At 36.0% G+C, this 26,996-nt stretch overlaps 2 protein-coding genes across 2 annotated transcripts in view; one reads left to right on the forward strand and one right to left on the reverse strand.

Moving 5' to 3' along the window:
* Nucleotides 1–371: 371 nt before the first annotated feature.
* On the reverse strand, nt 372–972 carry LOC110111575 (probable UDP-3-O-acyl-N-acetylglucosamine deacetylase 2, mitochondrial). The gene is made up of 2 exons (XM_020843501.2): nt 779–972; nt 372–695 (listed from the first exon to the last, which is right to left on the reverse strand). Exons 1-2 carry the CDS (start codon nt 848–850, stop codon nt 387–389), a joined length of 381 nt encoding a protein of 126 aa, XP_020699160.1. The 5' UTR covers nt 851–972; the 3' UTR covers nt 372–386.
* A 4,476-nt stretch (nt 973–5,448) lies between these two features.
* Nucleotides 5,449–26,996, forward strand: part of LOC110111562 (nuclear pore complex protein NUP155) — a 35,225-nt gene continuing 13,677 nt past the window's right edge. Inside the window, exons 1-8 of the mRNA XM_020843485.2 lie at nt 5,449–6,019; nt 6,670–6,839; nt 12,607–12,733; nt 21,229–21,491; nt 21,576–23,199; nt 23,273–23,485; nt 23,713–23,960; nt 24,061–24,418. Of these exons, the coding sequence (XP_020699144.1) occupies nt 5,861–6,019; nt 6,670–6,839; nt 12,607–12,733; nt 21,229–21,491; nt 21,576–23,199; nt 23,273–23,485; nt 23,713–23,960; nt 24,061–24,418 (3,162 nt within the window). The 5' untranslated portion in view covers nt 5,449–5,860. The remainder of the gene's footprint in view (nt 6,020–6,669; nt 6,840–12,606; nt 12,734–21,228; nt 21,492–21,575; nt 23,200–23,272; nt 23,486–23,712; nt 23,961–24,060; nt 24,419–26,996) is intronic.

The following is a 26,996-nucleotide window of genomic DNA, read 5'->3' on the forward strand; positions in this document are numbered from 1 at the left end:
AATCATAATGGGAATCAATGAACCAGCTACATGCAATGAGTAAAATGTTTTTTATGATAACCCTAAGACTTAGAACCAAACATCCACGCCTTCGATACCACTGGTGTATCTCCCTTACATGCTAAACTTACCACCGGCCACACGTCAACACCAACCTACCCCATTGCCACCTCATTTCTCAAACCAAACCATCGGCCTAACTCTTCCTCGTCCTCTATGTTCAACCATCGACAACCCTTTCTCAACCTACCTTGTCAAAAGTAATCCCTCCTCGCTCGTCAGCAATATTTTAACTCCTCGCAACAGTTTTTAGCCTCATTCTTCAACAACTCTAATAACCTTCCAATCAACAAAGACAAATAGCAACTCTCTAAGAATAATCAACATTAACCATGCGTTACCTCCTCGCCCCCTTCAATCTCAATCCTGCAGTTATCCACCCCACAGGCCTCTAAAGCCGAAAGCAGGTGCTCGACCGTCCGCACCCTCACCCCACCGCGGCACAGCGTAGTGCAGAGCGACGAGTTCACCGCATATTCTATTGTTGCAGGGATTCTCAATAGTCCAAAAGCCACGAAGTATCTCCCCTCGCCGGCCATGGCAGGAAACAGCCGGGCCGTCGTTGCGGCGCCGGAGTGGAGGCCGATTCCCGATAGGCACACCTCGGCTGCTAGGGTTTGCTGCCGCTTACCTGTCTGCAAACAGATGGACGGCTTATCAATCACTGTATCGTAGGAGATAATAGCCACGAGAAAAAAGTTATGAATATTTGGATTACCGGCTTCCATGAGATGTGATGGCATAAACTTTGGAGCGCTGTACAACCTCCGACGTTGCGCGACAAACGCATATGGGATGCCTACGACCGAGAAAGTCTTTCGTACCACCTTCAGCGCCGGCGAAGTTCTACCGCGATCTTTCTAATCCATCGGACCTTTCTCCAACCAAGCCTTTAGCCGCAGCAGGACCTGTGGCATTACCTCATTGTATATTGAAATTTTAATTTTATCGATGTATAATGTATTTTAATTTTTTTAAAATAAAATGGGTAAATACTTTTTGCTAACTTTCCGTTATAATGTATCTAATAATTTAAAATTTATTTTAAGATGTACAATATAAAATTTTCAATAACCTTTTCATATTGATGGTTAAATATTTGTACCATTACATGTTTAAATTGATTTGAATTAATGATTACATGCATATTATTTATGTTCTACTAATTGTGGTTGTAGTTTAAGATAATATATTGAGCTATTAGTTTATTATGTGGTTTTACATATTTTAGAAAAGGGCCAAGATTAGGGATGTAAACAAGTTGAGCTAAGCTCAATGGTGTGCTCGAGCTTTGGTTGTGGTAATAGATGCAAGCTCGCAATGACTCAATTGAACTTGAGATCGGTAATCCAATGAGCTCACAATCTACCCAAGCTCGAGCTCGAAACTTGATAAATTAGGCTTGTGAACTTGTTATCGAGGCGAGCTAGAACAGGCTCACAAGTTGGCTTATGACCTAGTAGAGTGAGAATGGACTATAACTTTGTATTTAGTTTTGATGTGTTTTTTTTTTAATTTTGGTAGCAACCGCCAAAAGCCCTCCTCCCTTTCTCAGCTGCCGAACCTCTTCCATATTCCACCTCATTTCTTCCCTAAAAATAGAGACCATTGCTGGCAAAGAATATCCCTCCATCTTCTACCTTTCAAGCAAGATGTAGTCTCCCTTCTTTCCCTTGGATCGAGAGTGCATCTTTCTCCTCCATTCTTCCCTGTCGATCAAAGTTGAATATGTGATTATTGTTATCATTTTTTTATGTTGTTTGGATGTTTAATTGGAATTGTTGTGTTAGATATTGATTAACAATACCTATATAGTATTATTCTCTTAGTTGTGTGGGAGACTTCATGTATTTGAGTATTTTTTTCTATTAGTTTATATATTAAATTAGGATTCTTCTTATAGGGCTTTTGGAGTTGTTGTATTCGTGGCCTTGTCAATTCAATATCTGATAGGCTTGGAATTTCGTATTGCTCTCTTAAAAGTACATAATTGTTATTTAGTTTGGGATAAGTGCACCCTTCTTTGTTATGGGCTCTATATCTTTGTTATTTGTGATAGGTTTTTGAGTATGATGTTGACAATTCTATTTCCAATATTAACTAGGTTGCGCGGCAAACTCATATGGGATGCCTACGACCGAGAAAGTCTTTCGTACCACCTTCAGCGCCGGCGAAGTTCTACCGGGATCGTTCTAATCCATCGGAACTTTCTCCAACCGAGCCTTAGCCGCAGCAGGACCTGTGGCATTACCTCATTGTATATTGAAATTTTAATTTTATCGATGTATAATGTATTTTAATTTTTTTAAGGGAAATTTACATACATGCCACTTTATAACATCTTATTTATATATCTAATATTTAAAATTTTAATAATACATACATACCATCGTATATTATTTTAATATCAAATATACCACTAATATTTCTTTCCTACCACTCATATATTTCATTTATACCACTCATATTTGATATGAAAATAAACTATGGGTGGTATTTATGTAATATTAAAATTTTAAGTGTTAAATATGTAAATAGAATAGTATAAGGTGGTATGTATGTAAATCTCCCTTTTTTTAAATAAAATGGGTAAATACATATTGCTAACTTTCCGTTATAATGTATCTAATAATTTAAATTTTATTTTAAGATGTACAATGTAAAATTTTCAATACCCCTTTCATATTGATGGTTAAATATTTGTACCATTACATGTTTAAATTGATTTGAATTAATGATTACTTGCATATTATTTATGTTCTACTAATTGTGGTTGTAGGTTAAGATAACATATTGAGCTATTGTTTTATTATATGATTTTACATTTTTTAGAAAAGGGACAAGATTAGGGATGTAAACAAGTTGAGCTAAGCTCAATGGTGTGCTCGAGCTCTGGTTGTGGCAATAGATGCAAGCTCGCAATGGCTCAATTGAACTTGAGATCGATAATCCAATGAGCTCATAATTTACCCAAGCTCGAGCTCAAAACTTGATAAACTAGGCTTGTGAACTTGTTATCGAGTTGAGCTCGAACAGGCTCACAAGTTGGCTTACGACCTAGTAGAGTGAGAATGGTCTATAACTTTGTATATAGTTTTGATGTGTTTTTTTTTTTTTTTTTTTTTTTTAAACCACCAAAAGCCCCCCCCCTCCACCGAAAGCCCTCCTCCCATTCTCAACCGCCGAACCTCTTCCATATTCCTCCTTCTCATTTATTCCCTAAAAATAGATACCATTGCTGACAAAGAATATCCCTCCATCTTCTACCTTTCAAGCAAGGTGTAGTCTCCCTTCTTTCTCTTGGATCGAGATTGGGTCTTTCTCCTCCATCCTTCCCTGTCGATCAGAGTTGAATATGTGATTACAATACCTATATAGTATTATTCTGTTCGTTGTGTGGGAGACTTCATGTATTTGAGTCTTTTTTTTTCTATTAGTTTATATATTAAATTAGGATTCTTCTTATAGGGCTTTTGGAGTTATTGTATTCGTAGCCTTGTCAATTCAATATCTGATAGGTTTGGAATTTCGTATCGCTCTCTTAAAAGTAAGTAATTGTTATTTAGTTTGGGATAAGTGCACCCTTCTTTGTTAGGGGCTCTATATCTTTGTTATTTGTGATAGGTTTTTGAGTATGATGTTGCCAATTCTATTTCCAATATTAACTAGTATTGTGTTATGTCAACAAGCTTATTTATGGCTCATATTGAAATCATCTTGTAATAGAAATAATATCGTTTTGATTTGTTGACGCACAAGCTTTTAGCATTTAAAATTGTTTTTGCTCTAAAAGGTTACTTTTATATACATTAGTTTTCTTCAATGCACTATATGATTCTCATGTTGTAAATCATTTTGGTTATATAAATTATAATTGTCATGTTGAATTATATATACACAGATTAATTTTTTGTAACGTCACTTGCACTATATGGTTATGTATATGTTAGTATAACTTTATTGGTTTTTTGCTAACCGGGGTCGACGGGGCCCCCAAAGTGATGGCTCTATGAGAAATCTTTGGATTTCTTAGGTTTGTGTTTACCTTCCATGTAATGATTATATGATAAACAAACAATATATATATATATATATATGAAAGCCACAAAAAGCAACTTTATGCATCAAAATATTCCATTATACTTATCATTCATTGCAAAATCCATTTACAATTGTTAAAAGTTTAGTTAATTGAACAATACACCGGTCTTTCTTTTTAACACTTCTAACTATAAAAGAATAAAATATAAACATAAAAGCAAACAAAACTAACCATGAAGATCATGATCAGCCTTACTTTATATGGCCACGATCTCTTCCATAACATGAATCATTAAAGCAACATAATGAGCCACAAAAATCGAGCAAGTTACCTGGAATCTATCATTGCATTCAATGTAAAAGAATTATAATCAATATGTATACTTCATCTCAATCAATACAACATGTCGAGGTTTATATGAATTTACATGAATCAATGAACAATATGAATCGATATGATCAATAAACAAATAATAGTCCAATAATCTTTAGAAATTTAATAGATATATGTGAATAAATAATATTTACATCAATAGAACTCAAAACTGTCTTAAAAAGTACTTGCAAACTCCTTTATGATACACCACAAGAAGACTAACACAACACTCTAAATTGCTTTTAGAGTCTATTTTGTTTGGTGCATTGGGGGTGTAAAGTAAAAGTAATATATGGCTTTGATTTTTTAGGTGTTTGGTGTGAAGTAAAACAAATGAAAAATTCTTTCATAAGTAAATTGTAATGTAAAAAAAAATAAAAATTGAGGAATTCCAAATTCTTTCAAAATTTCCAAATTTGGTGAATTATTAATGGAACATGGTTTTTGAAGCCAACACCATCCCCAAAGCCTACACAGTCTCAGAATCTAACATCATTAAAGCCTACACACTCTGTTTCACAATGCAATGAACTTAACCTACGTGCAATAACTATGCACCTATGTTGTATTACTCTAACCCTAATCGACGTTCCCATACCACATTTTATGAGAATCATCAATAAATCGACGTTCCTATGTTGCATTGCTCTAATTATAACCGAATTCCAAATTATTTTTATAGATAATTAAATAAACATTTCAATTTATTTTGTAATCAACAATAAATTTCTAATTAAAAAAGTATATTTATATTACACTTAACTTTTTAAATACAAGTAATCACCCTTAAGAGCTCACAACACAATAATGTTCTAACATATTAATTGTATACATGAAAAAATAAAGACTTCTTTTGAGATGATATTTTTTTTTGTTTTTTAAAACGAATATTTAATACATAAATTAAAATTTTTATCCTAAAAAAGTAATTTATGAAGCGGCAATAAAAACTTCATAAACGAAGGCAAAAACTAAAAAACGCGGCGTTATAGAAGCGCACAGATTTCGAGCGCGAAACAAAAATTGCGAAGACTCTTCTTTGACTAGCTTTATCAAGGGATTGTTTCCAAATCACCGCGCAGAAATTGAGCAACAAAGGATTACAGAGCGACGAAGATCGCTTTCTGGTAACAAATCTTCTCGAGTGTTTTTCAAAACCCAGGCTAAACCCTCCACGCTCAGATTGAAGCACTCATATCCCCTCCGTCCAATTCTCGCGCGTCACCTCCCCTGCAAAGCAGCCCTCCGCAACCTTCTCGAAGGGCAACCGAACCCTAGCTATCCAGCTACATCGGAACTTTTGTTCTTGGAGATCCGGACTACCAGGGCTTCAATTTCCTCCTCAATCTTTGTGTCCAGATTATTATTATTTGTCTTCGGAAGATGACGTGGGAGGACGAGATCATTGGAACCGACGTTGCTTCGGCTGGGCTTCACATTAGCGAGTGTATCGGTCGGGATGCCGCCAGTCAGCTAGACCTGGAGGAGGCACTGGAGGCTTCTCGGTATACCAGTCACCCTTACTCTTCCCAGCCTAAAGAGGTACCTTTCTCTTCTTGTTTCCCATTTTGGCGTGGATCCCTGGATTTTGAGATCCAAGAAGACTAGAAACCATGAAGTTGCCGCTTTTGTTACTCAAGTTTGGAGAAATTAAAGTTCGGATGAAAAAAGTTGCGATTTTTTTATTATTTGGGATGAATTAATAGCCAAAGTGCTCGTTTATAACGCTTTTGTGGTCGGCTGGGGTTCATGTATTAATACCCGCTTTTGTAGGCTATGAGTTGATATATGAAACACATGTATTCATTAGTTTGTTGACCTTGTCGGGTTGTACGCTAATGCTCGCTCATTCTCCAAACCAAATATTCTTCGCGGACTCCGTAAAATAGAAGTTGGAAGTTTGACAGTGCAAGCCTTTATTGAGAAATAGTAGGAAGATTGGGAGGGCGGTGGGTAGCCTGATGCTTGGTTTCTATTTGGGCATCGAAATAATCGAAGTAATACCTGTATTTCGATGGATTGGTTGCATTTTTTAAATAGCAGCTAACGTAATGTTTTATGCATAATGTGATGGAAGAACTCACTTGCTCTTGCTTCTATAATAATGATGTATTTGATTAGCTGCTTCTTAACTTTTGAACAATCTTTCTATCATGGATGTGTCATTGCCTCCATGAATGTTCTTTCCTCAGTGGCCTCCTGTCGCTGAAGTATTGGATACCAGGGAGTTGCCCGCTGTGCTGATTGAAAGGTACAATGCATCTGGCGGTGAAGGAACAGCTTTGTGCGGAATTTTTCCAGAGATACGCCGAGCCTGGGCTTCAGTTGATAATTCCTTATTTCTTTGGCGCTTTGATAAACGGTGAGAATAATTCAAAGGAGAATGCTTTTCATTATTTTTCTTGTTCTTCTAAATTTTGTTTCACTTTAATTCAGGATATCTTAGTCTAGCTACCAAAGTCCTTATTATATATATCACTGGAGCAACTGTCTTCACACAGCTCTCCAAATTTTGTTTGGTCAGCCATCTTCATCACCAACATGAGAAAGCATTTGCAATGCGGCACATCTAACATGGCTATGATGTGCTCATAAAATGGCTTATGTTTTGATAAATATGCTTGTGATTTATTGACATTGTCATGCTTTTTAGATAATAGATTGCAAAATTATTTAGCTATTTCAAAATATAATAACTTCAAAAATATTTGAGGCAGAAAAATAGAAGAAGTTGAGGAGGGCTAATGAAATAGCAAGAATAATCTCAGATTGGTGTGAAAAGCATGAGGAAGTTTGCAAGGATTAGTAAGCTGTTGGATTGAAACAGGAGCAGGTTACTTTCAAAATAGCAGAAATAGGAGAGGAGTTCAGGGATGTAGGAGAGTTGGAGTGTAGTGTAATAGGTATCACATAGGGTGGTGGGTTTGGAAAGTATGAAATGAGAAGCAAGAATTGCTAAAAATAAATAGATGGATAGAGGAAGAGAGTGGGAAGGTCAGTGATGGAATGCCAAAAAGCAGATAATGAAGAGAAGAGAGAAGGGGGATGGAGAGGAGGATAACATATGGTTAGTTGGTGCCATTGGTAGGAAGCCATGGAGTGCCAATTAAGAGATGAGAGTGATATAAGAAGCTTAGAGTAGCATTTTATCAAAAAAGATGGAAATCAGGAGTGTGAGATACCAAGTACTTGCATTGATTGCTCATGTTTTATGATCTCATACATTGATAGCTTTCTCTTAATAGAACCTTTGGATAGATGTCTTAAATTGATATTTAAACTTGGACTTTCCAATAATGCTTTATAATTGTTTTCAAAGTTTATTGTGTGATGGGATGTACACTTTTTAGCTTCAAGATGGGGCATTTGAACCAATTTTAACAATCTAATATATATTTTGACTTATGATAGTGCAAAACATTCTTCAATAAAAATCTAAAAATTATCCCATGTTAAGTTAATCATGCATGCATGATGAGCTACATCAAACCCAAATCAATCAAAATATTGACAGATAAATAAGGCAGCACCTACCAAGTAAAACAATGCACGTTTTTTATGGTGAAAATAGCAATGGTAGTGAGCATCTAAGTTTAACACAAGGAAATTATGGCTATCAATACATTATAATCATCCTTTGCCTTTTTCCCAAATATTTTTGGGATTTGTTTGGAGTCTTCATTCTCCAATCATGTTGATTATTTCATGTTAAATTTATTTTTTGTGTAAGTTTTTCCATAGAACTTTTATCCATGCTAGATTTGGTTTGATCCTAACTTTAAGATGTTGTGTGGGAGTGAAAACTATAAATCTTGATTTATTTGTTATGGTTGAAATAGATGCGATGCATATATAATGGAGGGAGTGAGTGATGGAGGACATCAAGCTATGAAAAAGGAAGGAATTTATCTCTAAAGAGAATGCTAGAAGAAAGCCAATCAAATTCAACTACATCCTATGGCCTAATAACAATTTTAAAATGACATCCATATCCATTTCATCAAATAATTATTTTACTTGTATCAAATAATAACATAACACCTTAAATAATATTCACTAAACTAACATAAAAGAAGACTCGTGTTTAATATTTGGTGATTGGAACTAGATATCATGCAACATATCACTTAGATGCTATATTCTCATCCATGTCCTAATTTTTTATAAGAGGTTCTAAGCACTTAAAATTGATCACACCTAGTTATGACTCGATCTTTCAGTAATGATAGTAAAAATGCATGTACTCTAAATTAAATCTCTTTAAGAGAAAAGTAAACACATGCCTTTACCTATTTTTACCCGTTTGAGAGGAAAGTAAATATATGCTTTTACCTATTTTACCGAAACTCAATATAGATCTCCTACATCATCATCAAACAAAATCAAAGCCACAGTAGATGTGGAATCTTGTTCATACATTTTGATAAAATATCTGTTTAAGAAGATTTAAAACTTAAAATACCCCAAGGTATGTCCTGTATTGTGTTATAATTATAATTTTTTTTTCCAAAGTGTACTGTACATCATTGCCATGCATTTATTTGACTCTACAACATCATAATTTATGGCTACTTTTTGATATTTAATTATTGCATGTGCTGTATTATGGATTAATGATAGTCTTTATGCCTTTAATCACAACTTTTTAGTGTGATGCTTTATTTGCAATTAGTTGGAATATCTAAAATAACAAAAAGGAAATGTAATATTGATATAATCTACTTGTGTTTTTATACATTACCTTCGTTGGATTGTGTAAAATTGAAAATGGTTGAGTTAAGATTTGTAATATTTAAATCAACAGAAGCTTGATTGACACTTCTATATTCCGTTTGATTTGTGCCATAATTCATATCCTATTTTGAATTAAAATATCAATATAGATGGTATTGAATGTTTTATTATTATTTAATATATGAGATATTCCCATTGAAGTAGTTCCTTTATTTCTGGTACTTTAGGATGTACTTCCACTTTTAGTTAATATCAACTATGTTGTTTATGATACAGGACTAAGATAATAAGTCATGCAAATAGATATTTAAGCTAAGAGAACATCAAAGACAACAACATAAACTTCATAAAACATTAAAAACAATAAGAAAATTTGAACTATTAGATCATGTGATAGTAAGAAACTAACATGCAAAGGCTAAACAATAACAAAGGTGAATCAATTTAGACTAGCTTACATGAGTTGGCACAAGTCCAACATTTAATTAAGGGACTAGTTACTAGAGTTTTTGTTCGCTCTAATTTAAGTAGAACTTGACGAATTAATCAACACATATGAGATGATGCTACTATAGAAGAAATGAGAAAACCAATATTTAGTTAGATGAAGACAAAGTGAGGGTTTGATACTTAGCTCATGAATGAGAGGAATGAAGTCATTGATGAAGTGACGGTGATGCGGAAATCCGATTGTGGACGTTAATCAAAGGAACAGACGAAGATCGACGGCCTAGATCCCTCCATTTTTATCTTAGTTTATTAATTATAATTTTGATTTAATTATGTATTTTTCGTTTTTACCCTTACTTAAGGGTCTTGTCTTATGTAAGCCCAATGAGCAAAATTATCTTTTAGTTTCTTTTAAGGCCTATATATAGAGGCCTTTGCTCTTGTATTAGACAATGATGGATTAATAAAAAAATTATTTTTACACTTTGTTCTTAAGAGTGATGGGAGTTCTTAGGAGAGTGGAAGTCTCTATGTGAGGACAATGAAATACCCACTAGCCGCAGGATGTGTCCGGGCTTGTGGTTGAAGTCCCTAGGCGAGGACATCGCATCACCCGTCAGCAGCTTGATGTGTCTGGGCTCACGATTTATCTTCTTTCCCTATCTCCTTTCCTCTCTCTTTTCTCCCCTTATTCCAACTCTCGGCCACCACCTTCTCCTTATCTCTACCGTCGGCTCCAATCCCCTCTCCACTACAAGGTTTTGTTTCTCCTCCCCACACCCCTACCCCAACTGCCGGCTAGCTTAACCTTGACCCCACCGCCACCTAACCCTAGCACAAACCTCCAAACCGCCGGTCACACCACCCCCTTCCCTTAGATCCAAATTTTCATAGCCTTCATTACTTTGCTAAAATTAATCATGGTAAATTTGGGAAGACAATCAATTCAATTTTGAATCAATTTCAATTTTGAATTATTTCCTAATTTAACATGAATTATATTTGGAAAGTTTCTAAATCAAGTTAATTTATTTTTGAATTTAAATTGAAAGAGATATGAGTAATAAATCTCCTTTAATTTTATTATTCTTATTTAGGAAATCATTTGAAATCTTCCCTAACTCTCCCCCTCCCTCCTATAGCCGCCGGCCCTACCTCTCTCCTCCCATTAATTCTTCACCACTATTGCTCCCAATTAAACCCCTTCCTAATTTAGCTCCCTTTAATTTTGGAAGCTATTTAAATTCATACTCATTTGAATTTGAATTTGTTTCCTAAATTAGGTTCTCCATTTTAAGAAAGTTATTTAAATTAGATCCAATTAAATTTCTAATTGGATTTGATTTAAATTATTTCTTCCTAAATTAAGATCCTAAATAAGGCAATATCTAAATCCCTTTCCCTAAGCCCTAGTCCACTCCACCATGCTGCCGGCCTCTCCTCCACAACCCATTGATTTCCAAATTCAAATTGTTTCATAATTATTTTCCTAATCTAGCCAATGATTAATTTGGAAAATCTTTTATTTTGAATTCAAATAAATTTGAATTTCAAAATCTTTCCGGATTAGTTAACCTATTTTAGGAAATCCCCCCAATCTCTCCAATTCTGAATTTTAAATTTAGATTTAATTTTTTCCAATCACATTCAATGCAAGGGTCCATATGCATCGAATATGGACTCCCCTCTTCCCTCCCTCATTGGCCAGTCCCCCTCTCCCCTCTATCATAATGATTTCCTTCCTAATTAAAGGTCCCAATTAATGAGATAATTAATTCCCCACTTCCCTCGCGTCTTTCTTGTTTGAATTTCAAATTCAAATTCATTAATTAAGGGGAATTGATGATGGAATATTAGATCTTTAAATTTTTTATTACACCCCCCTCTCCGTTCTACATCAGACGGCTAGTTCCTCCTTGGTTTGCGTTTGAAACCCTTGCTCTTTGTTGAATCAATGTCCTTGTTGCATTAGTAGAAGCTAAGTTTCCTTGGAACGGTGAATATTGAGGAGGGAAAAGAAAGTTTCAGCTATATGAGAATTTGGAAGTGGAGAACTCACGGTTTTGGGGTTTGGAAGGGTGAACTAGGCCGATTGCATGGGGAGGAGGAGGGGATAGATGATTTGGCTGATTTTAATGGCTTGGAAATGGAGAATTCAGCTTGGGAAGTGAAGAGGTGGGGCTGGCTACTTGGGGAAGAGAAAGGGATGATGTGGTTTGCTTGGGAAGGGATTTAGTTGGCTTGGGAAATGGAAAAGTCAGCTTGAGAAAGGAAAAAAGTTAAAATGATTGTGGATCTCCATAAGGGTTATGGGTGTTGGAGAGAAGGTGGAGGCGGATGAGAGGAAGGGAGGGAGGTGGTTGCTGGTTGAGGGCAGCAGTTTGCCGCACCTGGGGGGCTGTTTGGGCGGCTAGGAAGGAGAAAAAAAAGAGTTAGAGAGGGAAGATGATACCAACCAATTGCTCACACGCAGTTGGGTATTTCTTTGCCTTTCTCCAAAGGACTTCACACACAAACTCAACTCACTAAGAGAAGAGAAAACATATAACCAAAAATTTATATCAAAAATTTCATCATCCATACAAGAGAACAATGGGCAATATATATAGACACAAAAAACATGAAAGGACAAAAGATAAGAAGGCCCTTGGCCAAACAACACAAAAGATCCCTCAAGTTAGGGTAAAATTGTAATAAAATAAATAACACCACATAAATCTCTTACAACATATGAAAACTAAAAATATAAAGACTCAATCAAGGCCGTAGATCTCTTGCCTCTATGGTGATAAACCCTCCAAGCTTTGATGTCCCCATCAGTTTAACTGCTGGTTTTCACATGTTAAACGTTGTGCAGAATAAGTTTTTAACTAATTTGCACATTTGGTTATCCTTTTGAATAATATGTTGCCTATCATACTCAAAATTGCTCTCTTTGTGTCTAGGGATGGACAGTGTACAGAATACAGTGGAGAGGAACAATCGATTTGTGCTGCTGGTCTTGCCAGGGTGAAGCCTGGTATATTTATTGAAGCAATTCAGTATATTTTGGTGGTGGCAACTCCAGTTGAGGTAGATTATAAATAAAAAATTCATTCTCAAACCTGCAAAGATCTATTGGGTGTGATGTTAGAATCTTAGGCCTCAATTTTCCTTTGTTATTGATGTCACATGCATGAAGCAATAATAAAATTTGAAGGATATGTCGATCTAATCCTCATGCTAGAAGTACGTGCCACTCCTATAAATATCATCTGCAGTTGTCTGCAATATCTGTTAAACCATTTTCAGTAAACTTTCAACGCTCTTGCTCTTCATCTTCAACTCTCTGTACCAGTCAACAAAACTTATTTTTCTAAAATAGAACAGTATTAGCATGCTTGCACATATTTTCCTTTAGAAGTTGAAGTTCTTTTCATTTTACGAAGGTTTTATTGCGGATTCGTTGTTTCATTTGTTTATGTTATAGGGACCAAAAGAATCTGAATATAGCTAAATACAAAAGCGGGTGTTATTGATCATGTCTATATGATGAGATTTCGTTTTATGATTTTTCAATTACCAAGTTTTCTCCATCTTTTTTACCCTTCCTAACATTACCTTTGTTTGATCTAGCTTTTGATGTTGAAAAGTAGCAAGCTGAATGAGACCTCAGATGATCTTAGAATCTGTTTTTTTTCCCTGAGGGGCTAACATCAATAGTAGTGATAGCGGTAAAGTAAAAAATTATATGAAACTTGGTTGCTATTCCTTACCTGCTTAGTTACTTCAAAATGAAGTACTTTTATATGATAGATTTTTAATTGAGAAATCTCAGATGAACGTTCGATAAAATTAGGGATAATATAATGCAAAATGATTATATTATATGTGCTAGGATTATTAGCATAAACGATAAGCTATTTTTCTTGGTGTGCGAATGCAAAATTGTGAACATCATTTATCAATCTCAAAGTTAAAATATATATCAACAGAATGAAATAGTTTGAAGAGAGAGAAATCATAAATGATCAGATTTTGAAAAGCATTTGATCATTAGGGTCATGGTCTCATTTGCATCCAATCAACTCAATCCTTTTTTCTTATCAAGGGAAAATTGTACTCCGATCGAGCCGAGCATGGATTCTTTTATGTCTATGAAATTGTTGTTAGGTTTGTGGTCCTGTAGTTTTGATCCCGGTTTCACCAAGATGAGCAATAATGTGGTTTATTTAGTTGGAAATTATTAGCTAAGCAAATCATAATTCATGTTACTGATTAAATTTTGTATGATTGATTCTGAATTTTATGTTCACTTACTCAGGTTGGGTTAACCACTCAGGGACTACTTTGATTCCACATGTAGGACTTTGATTGCATCTTAAAAAGACGATTATGCATTTGTGGTCCATATTAGTTTCCCCTTATTTCTAATTCCATTTTTGTTAAAAATAGGATTTAAAATGAAGGGTTCATTTTTGTACTTGAATTTTATCATCAACACAAGTGACTTCAACACTTAATATTCGACTTGTCTATTATGGTGTAAATTCGTAAATGAAGATAATTTGATGAGGCATTCATTTTGAACACCTCTTAGTGTCTTCCTTACACTCACACACTCTCTCCCTCTCATTCTCGCACTCCCCCTCTTGCTCTCTCCCTTGCACCTCTCCCTCTTACTCTTGATGTCCACCCTGCAACACTGTCACTGATGACACATCTTGTCGTTGGCGACCCAAAACCCAAGTCGGTGCCATCATTGCTTGCTCCTCCTCTTCCTCCCTAGTTTGTCGTTGCTTGCACCAACCCTAGCCAACTCACCATCTCCCGCCGTTCTACCCCGCCTTGTTACTGCTTGCCATTGCTGGTGTCTCGCCCCATTTTTATACTTTTTAGATAGTAATGAAATGTAACATAATCGAACAATTTGAATTGACTAAATTTTTTCAAACTCATCATGATTTACTCATGATTTAGTCTGGCTCTATCGTCTTAAAACATACCTGGCATTTAATATTCATATAATATTTTCAAACGTATATTACTAGAATTATGGAGTTGATTACAAAGCTACTAACAAAACAACTACATATACTCAAAGTCTTTTATGTGCATGATCATCATACATACCTTTTTCACTATCTGAAATTTATGCATCCAAAATATTAGGACAAAACAGTTTATCTGCCTCTTATTCTTTGTGCCCCTTCCCTTTTCTTGAAATTGTAGAATAGTATCAAATGAGCTATGAGCTCAGTGAGAATCATTTCTAACATAAACTTAAATATACCATGAATGCAAATAAAATACAGTACTAGTCATATGATATAAGAGAAACAATTATATTTTGTTTAGTGCAGTAGATTTCAATTCATGAGGTGTTATGAATTATCAATAAGAATGAGCAAATTGGGAGTAACAAGTATTAACTATTAGCTAAGTATGAAATTAACCATGATTTACTCATTTTCATTCTTGATCATTAATACTTTTGAAATGTCATATCATGTTTATAGGCTTCGGGCCCTTTGGATCATCATTCTCTTAAAGGTTGAGCTAACCAACTCTTTATTATTAATGATCAGGAATTTTCCTTTTATACTCTTGATAAAAGTTTGGCTAACTAACTCTCTAGTATCAAGAGCTACAAATTTATTTTTATTCATCTTTTGTTGATAAAGGTTGGGCCAACCAACTCTCCGATATCAAGAATCCTGTCTTCCTGTATAAGTCATCAAAATTAGCCCACCTAACTGACATGATATGGTCTTTTATATGATTTTTGAAAATTGTTCTCATTAGTTTAATCTTTCATATTCCTTTGTATTGAGATATGCATTTTTTATCATTTCATGATGATGTACGTACGTGATAAAACATGATACACGTAAAAAATCTATTTTTTATTATTTAACTTTTTTTGACTTAAAATTTAATAAAGATTAAGTTGAAATCATATAAATTAATGATGATATGACATGCATCAATGCATTATATGCATTAAGCTATTTGATGCTTTTAGATGTTTTCATAGGTTAGGTTCATTATGCAAGAATTTCTATGAATGCATTCATTATAATTCAGGAGAATAATAAAATATGCAAAATTTAATATTAGAAATTATTCGACTATAATATTAGAAGTTGAGTATCTCATCTAAATAATTAGATCTTTCCCATCATAGATATCCTTATCTTTCTCCTTGCAATGCCTCGACCTTTTTAAACAACTTAAAATGATCATTCTATCAATTTATAAAACCTCTAGAATAAAATAATTTAATTTAACTCAAAATATTCTGAAATTGCTTATTTATGTCAAAATGTTTTCTTATCATTCAAGTATTTTATTTCTACCAAATGATTCAAGCTCAATTGAAAATTTCTTGCTCATCTCCTTCATTCTTTTCATCATTTCCTTCTTTTTTCCAATTTCAGCAGCTGCAACCAATTTTCTGGCCAGCTTGAGGCAACCCTCCAAACTCTCATATACTAGATTTGGTTAAAGAATTACCAGGATTTTAGGTATATATATTGTTGCATGCATATATATTCAATTAAATTTTCTTCATTTGGATTCCATCGCCTAAGCTTCCTACTGCCATCAGTTGCTGCCGCTTTATGAGGATAGTTGGGAGAATTCTTATGCCACAGTAAATGTTACATGAACTACCGTGCTACAATAACCTCCTTGCACAATAACTTTTTTAAATTGGTATTATGGTGAACGCCAACTTCTGTGCCCACTGCTACTCCTCTCTCTCTCTTTCTTTATTTCTATCTCTTTCTCCCTCTTATTGATCCCCTATTAGTTCCCACTCTCTCTATCTCTCTCACTCTCCCTCTCAATCTCCCTCTATCTTCGTCAATCTCTTATTTTCCTTCTCTCTATTTATTTCTTTCTCACTTTCTCTCCTTAACTTTATCTCTCTCACCTTCTACATCTTGCTCTATCGCTCTCAATGCTCTTTATTTCCCTCTCTCTACCTCGCTAACTCTATGTCCCTCTCTCACTCTATTTCTCTTTTCTTCTCTCTCTAATTATTTCTTTCTTTCACTATTTCTTACATTCGCTATCTCGCCCTCTCTCCTTTCACTTCCCTTCTCTCTCTCCTTTCTCTATCTAGAGAAGAAAAAAAAAACAAAAAAATGAAAAAAGAAACTATATTAAGGCGAACAACAACAACATCAAGTCTTTATCCCACTACATTGACTAATGAATCATTTTGCTTAGGGATGTCAAAATCTGACCCGACCCAAAACCTAAACAAAAAAATTCCGGGTTATGGTCAACCCATTTGCATAACAGGTCGGGTTCAAGTTCAAGTTTTCGACTCGTTTGTAAAGCCGGGTTGACCTAGAAATTTGAAATTGACCCATTTTGACCGAAAAATTGACCCGTCACATCATAATTCATACCAACCTGTGGCGTTGCGTCATGCAACCTAGGCATCGCGTCGCCCATTTGAGTCATTTCTAGCTGTCTAGTCGCGTCGACCTTAGTCCATCGTGTCGCCCAGTCGCTGTCGTGCATGCCGCTCCGCCGCGTCGCCTCAGCCTCACGTCTCGTCGCCCAGACAGCGCCACGACGCTAGTTCGCTCGCCCAAATCGCTTCGTAGCCGCCTCAGCCTGTACTTGTTCACATGATCACATCAGTTTTCGCGGGTTGAGTTAGGTTGAAAATTTGAACCCGTTTGTAAAATCGCGGGTTCGGGTTGACCCGTTTAGACTCGGGTCAACTCGGGTTCGACCCGAACCCTACTCGTCAACTCATTTTGACACCCCTAATTTTGCTCTATTATGCTTATTAAGCGTCAAAATTCTCATTTCAATCTTATTAAAAAAAGATTATTTCTCATACTTTCTAACTAAATATTTTTAGGTCTACCTTTACCTTTTTTAATATTGGTCAGATTTAATACATCTACACTCTTAGCCGGGCCATCATAACTCATAAGGTTGACATTTTATATGATCAAACCATGTAAGGCGATTCTCTCTAATCTTATCCTCCATTGGAGCTACTCTTACTTTTTTACGTATATGCTTGTTTCACATTCTGTCTCTAGGTTTAAAGCCACTTATCTAGTTGAGCATTCTTATCTTTGTAACACTTAACTTAATTTTTTTGCTTCTCTTTTAATAGCCAACATTATGTGCTATAAAGCACTGTAGGTCTCGCCTCCATCTTATAAAAATTTATCTTAAGTTTGAGGGGTACTTTTCTATCACACAACAAGCCCAATGCATTCCTCCACTTCAACCATCCAACTTGAATTCTACTAATAATATCCCCATCTATTTCACCATCATTTTGAATAATTGATCTAAGATTTTTACGTGCACTCTTTTAATGACTCAATCACCCAATATCACAATCCCATCACTCGATATGTTACTATTAAAATTAAACTACTTATTCGGTTTTAGATCTGCTTGAACGAAAACCTTTATACTCTAAAAGGTTGATTTCCATAATTCAAGTTTTAGTTCAACTCCCTCTCTAGGTCTTATCGTCAAGTATAATATCATTAGCAAAAAAACATACACCAATATATATCCTCTTGGAAATTTATAGTCAGAACATTCATGACTTGAGCAAGAAAATATGGGCTTAAACCTGAATATAAGTAATATTAACTTCTTTCTTTTCTAGAACTCTCTAGTGCTTTTGAATTTTATCATATGCTTTATCTAAATCAATAATATCATATATAAGTCCTCCTTGCTCTCTCTATTCTTCTCTATCAAACCTTCTAATAAATGTATAGCTTCTATAGTAGACATGCCAGCATGAATTTTGATTGATTTTGAGAAATATTAGTATCACGTTGTAATTTATGCTCAATTACTCTCTCCCATAATTTTAATATATGACACATTAACTTAATTCATCTATAATTTGAACACTATTGTGCATCGTCTTTATTCTTAAAAATAGGTACCAACACACTCCTCCACTCGTCTAACATCATTTTAGTTTTCAAAATAATGTTCAAAAGTTTAGTAAGGCAAGAATTTTCTTTATCTCCTAAGCATTTCCACACTTTATTTTCTCTAAAGCCTTTCCAACTTCAATTTTACTAATACGCATTTTTTTTTATAATAAATTTCTTCTTAACATAACAAAATATATTGAGAAGATGAAGGAAAAAGAGAAAAATCAATTAAAGAAAGATAATTTTTTGTGCACTTGCCTCGTCATTATCGTCATTTTATTTCTCACGCACAAAGGTATGAATTCCCATGTCTTTAACAATCCTCAATAATTTGTAATGTTAGATGCTCGGCTTGACAAGTGCAACCCGTGCATGTTTTTGTGGTGTGATGGGGGAAACTTGGTGGCGTTCATGACGTGGTGGACAAGCCTTTCGTGTTATTTTCTTGGTGTGATAGGAAATTTAATTTAAGTACCTTTGCGTGTCTTTTTTGACGTGATAGAGATATATTGCAAGTTCTAGCAAAGTACACGAAGAGTCGAAGACATATACATGCCTTCCTGATCCCTCAGCCTCAATGTCTTACGACACCAATCATGCATGTTTCTCTTGATGCGATGGAAATGGCCAACACTCTCGAAGATGCCCCTACAAAATTACAAACTAAAAACTAACATTGAATATTAAATTAACCTATTGGAAACTTGTAACAAATTTAGAGAGCTCGCCTGCGAACAAGGACAAAACTTTCTAGCTCCAAACTAATGCACACAACTTACACGAGACTTATAATAATAAAAAGTAGCTCACTTAGATGTTTGAATAGAACCCCCCTTCACACTAAAACTCTCATAACTATGAATTCTAGTTTAAAGATTGGAATGAGAATGAACTAAGGGGCTCCCTTATTTTTCTATAGCCTTCCTTGCAATCGAATATGCAACACATGCACAAGCTAGGATAATGCAAGCAATAATGAGTATATAAAATCACGAGAACATTCCGACGACATTACATTCATGTGAACAATTGTCACGTTAAACCCTTACACATTGAACTATTGTGGTCATGTGAATGGCTGCTAAGCTTGATGAAATGGTTAAACCTATTGCACATCATAGATGTATGAATTCTCTAAATGACACATGCATTAATGAATAAAAAAGAAGCTCGTACACCTCTCGTGAATAGGCAGTACACAATGTGAATAAGTAGTACACCATATGAATAACAATTTACCAAATGCGACTACGTGGTATACTATTATGCGTCACGAGTCTTATGACCATTTGGATAAAATGTGGGGCATGTTAAATATTTGAAAACAATATCGTCCAGATGCCATGCCCCCTAATTGTATAGTGCAAATGTATTGAGAACGTGCAAACGCATTATGCAAGCGCATAGAAGAAAGTGCGAGTGTATTGGTGGCTACAGACACATTGTGTGAGCTCGTTGAAGATTGTGTTAGTATGCAAGTTAATTGTGTAAGTGCATAAAGAAACATGCAAGTATATTATTCAAATGCATAAAAAACATGCACAGTTTATTGAACCGTTGAAATCAATTTACTCACATATGCCTTAACTAATACATCAAACTCTTAAATTTAACGCTTGAGCCGTGGTTTAAGATGAATGAACTCAAATTATCTCTCTCTCTATAAAAAAGTATGACTCTATAGACGTGCAATTATTTTGAAACTTTTTAAATCTATTCTTTTTCAAATTCAAGCTAGTTTCTTATACGCTTCGACAAATGTGTTAAGTGCTTAAATTTAACATCTAAAAATGTTGCGTGAACCAAAACATGTTGAAATAAAATTCAATATGCGTCGAGAGTCATGCATCCTTTCTTGGAATAATGAACAACTATTTTGAAAATACACAAATACTTTTTCAAATGTGAATGTCAAATTATTTTTACATAATGTTTCTCAAGCGAGTCGTTTTGCCTATATGGTAAGTTCATAAAATTTTTATTTTAAGTTTGATCTTTATCATTGCAAGAATTGGTGTTGACATGACTTGAATTTAATGAAGGATTTTCAAACAACAAATTTCAAATAATTCATTGTAAAACCTATTTTCACAAGTGAATGTACAATTGCAGAATCCATAATCAGAATCCACGAAGATTTTGGATTCTGCATTCAAATTAGGTCTATAATGTTTTTTATAAGGAAAATTCATTACAAAACTGCAAATTCCCAAAGTCAACTTGCCTAAGCGACTGCTCACGATGTTAATTTTTCAACACTATCATTTTTTAACAAGCAAGCGTAGTTGATAAGATTCAAATATTAAAAAATATGACCATTCAAAGCTCCATTGATGGCCATATTGAATGTTATTACAAAAATATCAATACAATTCATGATTTCAAGTCATTGAAGTGAAATTTACTTCTTTATAACTCGAGTAAAATTCACCTACCTTTTGCAACCGTTTATTGATGGTTATAAATTTATATAATTAACTATAAAAACAAAAAATGATATGAGGTACGAATAGGGCCTCAGTTTTTTGTTATTTTTATTCGCTGTCTATTTATTTTATAATATTTTACTATTTATGTGTTAGAGATTTTGATATTTTTTTTTTCTAACGGGGAATTGCTATTGTTGATCATTGTTCTTGTTGCTAGTTGCTTCTTATTGGAGTGTGCTGTGCTGTTAGTGCGGATGGTACAGATCCATATGCTGAAATTTCTTTGCAACCATTACCTGAGTATACCATACCCTCAGATGGTGTCACTATGACATGTTTTGCATGCATGTATAATGGCCAGATTTACGTCTCTGGTCGTGATGGACATATTTATGAGATTCAATACACATCTGGCTCAGGATGGCGTAAGCCTTGTCGTAAGGTCTGCCTGACAGCTGGTTTTGGCACTCTTGTTTCTAAGTATGTGGATTATTTTACCTTTTATAACATAAATTATTTTTCATTATTTATTAACGTTTTAATATTAGGATTGCACACGTGCAGATGGATTTTGCCAAATGCTCTTAAGTTTGGAGCCGTGGATCCAATTGTAGATATGGTTATTGACAGTGAAAGACATGTTCTTTATGCAAGGACAGAGGCCATGAAGCTACAGGTCTTTGATTTAGGAGTTGGTGGTAGTAGCCCATTTAAAAAAATGGCTGAAGAGAGAAATTTAATCGATCCACGGGATTTACAATATAGAGGTAGACGGGCTGGATCTAGATCAATTGCTCAGGCTAAGCCATCAATAGTTTCTATTGCACCAGTATCCACTATGGAATCAAAATGGCTGCAAATGGTAGCCGTTTTATCGGATGGGAGAAGGCTATATGTTTCCACTTCGCCATCCAGTGTGAATAATGCCTCTGTTAGTTTAACTGGACTTGGTAATGCTCGACCATCATGTTTAAAGGTTGTAGCAACAAGACCGTCACCGCCTTTGGGGGTTGGTGGTGGGCTTACCTTTGGTGCCATATCTGCTGCCAATAGAGTTCAACCCGAGGATATGGCTTTGAAGGTTGAAACAGCTTTTTATTCTGCTGGCATGTTTGTTCTTTCAGATTCATCTGCTCCAGCTGTATCCTCTCTTCTGATTGTGAATCGTGATACCACCACTCAGTTATCGCACCCGAGAAATTCTCGTGCATTTCGTGAGCTAGTTTCGTCCTTGCCAGTGGAGGGTCGAATGCTGTGTGTTACTGATGTTCTACCTTTACCGGATACTGCAGCTACAGTGCATTCATTATACTCTGATTTGGATGCTTTTGGTGGATTGAGAGAATCATGCGAGAAGGCTTCTGTGAGATTATGGGCACGAGGAGACCTTGCAACCCAACACATTCTACCAAGGAGAAAAATCATTGTTTTTAGTACCATGGGTTTGATGGAGATTGTTTTTAACAGGCCTGTGGACATTTTGAGAAGACTTTTTGAGTCCAATGCACCAAGATTGCAAATTGAAGAGTTTTTCAATAGGTTTGGATCTGGAGAGGCTGCTGCAATGTGTTTGATGTTGGCAGCAAAGTTAATTTCTGATGAAGAGAATATAATAAGCAATTCAGTTTCTGAGAGGGCAGCTGAAACATTTGAAGATCCAGTCATTGTTGGTATGCCGCAGCTTGAAAGTAATGCTGTTTTGTCAAGTGTTAGGGCCCCAGCTGGAGGCTTTAGCATGGGACAGGTGGTTCCAGAAGCAGAGCCTCTATTTTCTGGTGCTCATGAAGGTCTTTGTTTATGTGCATCTAGGCTGCTCTTTCCAGTGTGGGAACTGCCTGTTATGACTTTCCGAAGGGAGATTGGCTCTGATGGGCGGTTTGAAGAAGGTGTCATTTGTTGCAGACTCCCCAGTAGTGCAATGCAGGTTTTAGAAAGTAAAATTCGCTCTCTAGAACAATTCTTACGGTCCAGAAGAAATAAAAGAAGGGGACTTTATGGTTCTGTTGCTTGTAGAGGTGATTTTACTGGTTCAATTTTATATGGGACTCGTTCAGATGTTGGAGCTAATAGTCAGAATGAAGCGAGGAACCTTTTTGGCTTATCCTCTCCAAGTACTGTTTCTGGAGATGCTGCTTTCAATAAAAGGCAGAGGCTTCTTCATACTAGTGCTGAGCTGGCTGCAATAGAGGTGAACAACTGTTTTGAGAATTTATATGTAATCGATCTGAAAGTCTCTGCTAATTTTCTTAATCTTAAAATAGGTGAGGGCAATGGAATGTCTAAGAAGGCTTCTTCGGAGATCCAGTGAAGCACTTTTCTTGTTGCAAATTGTTTACCATCATCATGTAACTCGTCTGGTTCAGGCTTTAGAAGGCAATGTTCGTCAAAAGTTAGTTCATTTGACATTCAACCAGTTAGTATGTTCTGATGAGGGTGACCAACTCGCTATGCAACTTATTTCTGGGTTGATGGAGGTATGCTTTCACTTTAGCCTCTTATACATGCATGAGATATTTTACTAATATATCTGGATCATTCCTCTATGAAGCTCTTATTGTTTTGGACTATTAGATTAACACATGTCATTCATTCCATGTTTATAGTTTTCCCTTATTTCACGTGATACTGTAGTTGCATTTGTATGCTAATTTTGCTTTCAGCTAAGATTTAGCCGATCATCGCTTCCTTTCTATTGCTGCAGTATTATACTGGCACTGATGGCAGAGGTACAGTAGATGAGATTAGTGCAAAGCTAAGGGAAGGTTGCCCGAGCTACTTCAATGAATCGGACTATAAGTATTTCCTTGCGGTTGAATGTCTTGAAAGAGCTTTTATGACAAGCAATGCTGAGGAGAGGGAAAACCTTGCCAGAGCTGCCTTTAATCATCTAACCAAAGTTCCAGAATCTGTAGATCTAAGAGCCGTATGTAAGCGATTTGAAGACCTAAGGTATGCTGTTATTTAAGGATGACACATTTATTATTGTTAATTTCTTTACTGACCTACTTTTATCTAGAAATGCTAACAGTTTATTTTTTGTATGATTTAGATTTTATGAAGCTGTGGTTCGCTTACCATTGCAAAAAGCTCAAGCTCTTGATCCTGACCGCCGTGATAATTCACTTGTTCAACGGGAACAATGCTATGAAACAGTAATGAATGCCCTTCGTTCTCTGAAAGGGGATGTTGGTAATGTTTCTCGTTCAGGAAATATCCTTGATCAGGCTTCTCGGGACAAATATATACGTCAGATCATTCAACTTAGTGTTCAGTGGCCTGATACAGCTTTTCATGAACATTTATATAGGACATTAATCGAACTGGGCCTTGAAAACGAGTTGCTGGAATATGGGGGTTCTGATTTGGTTTCATTTCTGCAGAGTGCTGGAAGGAAACTGCAGCAAGAGGTTTGTTTTCATTACCTGTTTTTTAAATGTTTAACTATGTAATTATTGGATCTTTTGCCCCCTAATGCTTATGAATGTTTTTATTGTAATTTTGAGCTGCAATATTATGGATTGCAATTCTTTATGTTAAGTCAAACTTGAACTGGTGGTGCGAAGGCTCTTAACATAAAACTGAATGCATTAAGAGCAACATGCATATAACACATTTATGAATTTTGTGCATTCCTAACAAAGTTATCCATATGTTCTAAGTCAATATTTGTATTTTTTCAATATATTATAACGCTTTTTGCTATATTTGTATTTTGTGGTGTGCAAATTGAGCTCTAACGTTTCATTTCTAGATCTATGTCATTGCACTGGATGCGTCATTATGACTTCATTTGGGAATGTGTTCTACAGGCTTTGCTTTCCAAAGACTTTGATATAGAAATTTTTATTTGTATGAGAAATGTACAAAGGACGGAGTTATGCTGCATATGCATTTTTTTGTATGGCTTAAATATCACGGGCAATGCTCTTCTAGAGAAAATCATGCATCTCTGCAAGATTAACAATGACTTAATTTCCTACACCAGCGAACATAACTTTGTCAAATGAAGCCTAAATTAAGTCGAGCCTTCATTTTTTTAATTATGTTGATTTATGTAGATAGTGTAAAGCGTGTTAGCTACAAGGCTGACGTGGCTTCTCCACGTCACCGTACCTTCTTTTATTAACGTTAATATGTACTTTCTTGCTGTCTATTCCTTAGCCTTTATCTATATATAGGACTTTTCCCTCTGTAATCAAATGAATGAAAAGATAATAAAAGTTTCTTTATGCCTTCTTCTCAACTCTGTCCTGCTCCGCATCCTCTCACATTCGTGCCGTGTCTCCACTTCTACATGGTATCAAAGCCTTGATCCCACCCTCCCTTCTCCCTCCCAATGAACTCTTCTACAGCAACGCCATCACCCAACCAATCCGCCGCATCTCAACCTAGCGATGTCATCACCTCGCCGGAAATACCATCTTCCCTAAAATTCTTGATGGCAACATCAAGAACGTCATCACTCAACCTCTCACCGCCGAGAACTACCCTCTTTGGCGACCTCAAGTTCACAAACTATTTCGCGAAAACGGCTTCGAAGGCTTCTTGGACAACTCAACTACATGTCCGCCACGAACCACTCCCATCGAAGATGGTCAAATTCTTCCAAATTCTCGTTCCACCAACTAGATTCTTCTTGACCAGAACCTCGCTGCAACTCTCTACTTCATCATCTCACCCGCAATTCTACCATACGTTCTTTCAGTCGAGCATTGTGCCGAAATTTGGTCGACACTAGATCGGCGGCTTCAATCCTCAACTCGTTCAAGAATCATTCAACTCATGAACGAGTTATATTACCTGTCTATGAAAGACAGATCCATGACACACTACCTTCTCGAAGTCAAAGCGAAGGTTGATGCTCTCGCCGCTGCCGGCGCTCCGGTCGACACTGAATACGTCATCCATTATACACTGAATGGTCTGCCACCTATCTGCCAAACCTTCAAGAAAACTATCCGAACAAATCTTCGTCCGGTCACCCTGGACGAATTATACACATTGCTATGCAACGAAGAACTTAATCTTGCGCACGAGACCACTAAAGAACTTCATTCACTACAAATCTCTGACAGCTCAATGGCTCTGACGACAACTCGCGGATGTGGTCGCTGTAGATCTTCCTACCCTCACGGTTGAGCAAAAGTCGCTCATCCAACAGCTCAAATGCATCACGTGGCAGCCGAACCCAACGATCCACGATCACTTGCCAAATATGTGGCAAGAATGGCCATACGGCCGTCAAATGTTGGCATCGGCATGATGAACAATACAACACAGACCCGCCGTCCGCACTCTTTGCCACTCCAACGTCATCAACACTGCAGGACTGGTTCCTAGATAGCGACGCATCCACGCTCCTCACGTCCGATCCAACTCACTTGCAAAATCCCCAAATCTACAATGGCTCTTCACAAGTTATTCTTGGTAAAGGTCACCAATTACCAATACACACTACCGGTAAAGGAATACTACCTACACCCACGGGTAGCCTCAAATTAACTAATCTCAATCTTGTGCCAAACCTTTCTTTCAATCTCTTGTATGTTCATAAATTAAAAACATATAATAATTGTTTAATCACCTTTTCTTCTCATGACTATCAAATAAAGAACAAGACAATCAACCGCCTTCTTCTCAAGGGTCTGTGTATTAACAACCTCTACCCTCTCCACAACAATCTTCACAACGATCCAACAATTTCTCAGTTAGCTCTCCTCTCCGTCCAAGCAGTTCAAGATTTATGGCACCGTCAGCTAGGACACCCGTCCTCCCACACTGTCCATCATAGCTAAACATCAACCAAGTTTTTGTATTCGCACAAAATCAAACATGTGTAACACTTGTAAAATGGCAAAAAGCCATCAGTTACCTTACCTTAGTTCTCAAAGTGTAACAACATCCCCCTTTACTTTAGTCCACTATGACGGTTGGGGACCTTCCCCAATTATCCCTACTCAGGGATATAGGTATTACGTCTTATTC

Source organism: Dendrobium catenatum, unplaced genomic scaffold (genome assembly GCF_001605985.2).
Source record: "Dendrobium catenatum unplaced genomic scaffold, ASM160598v2 fragScaff_scaffold_167, whole genome shotgun sequence".
NCBI lineage: Eukaryota > Viridiplantae > Streptophyta > Magnoliopsida > Asparagales > Orchidaceae > Dendrobium > Dendrobium catenatum.

Bases quoted from the DNA above. Each gene is read 5' to 3' on its own strand.
- LOC110111575 (XM_020843501.2), bottom strand. From the start codon at position 850: ATGCGTTTGTCGCGCAACGTCGGAGGTTGTACAGCGCTCCAAAGTTTA. The intron at 696-778 runs GTAATCCAAATA...ATCTGTTTGCAG, and splicing joins ATCACATCTCATGGAAGCCG to ACAGGTAAGCGGCAGCAAAC.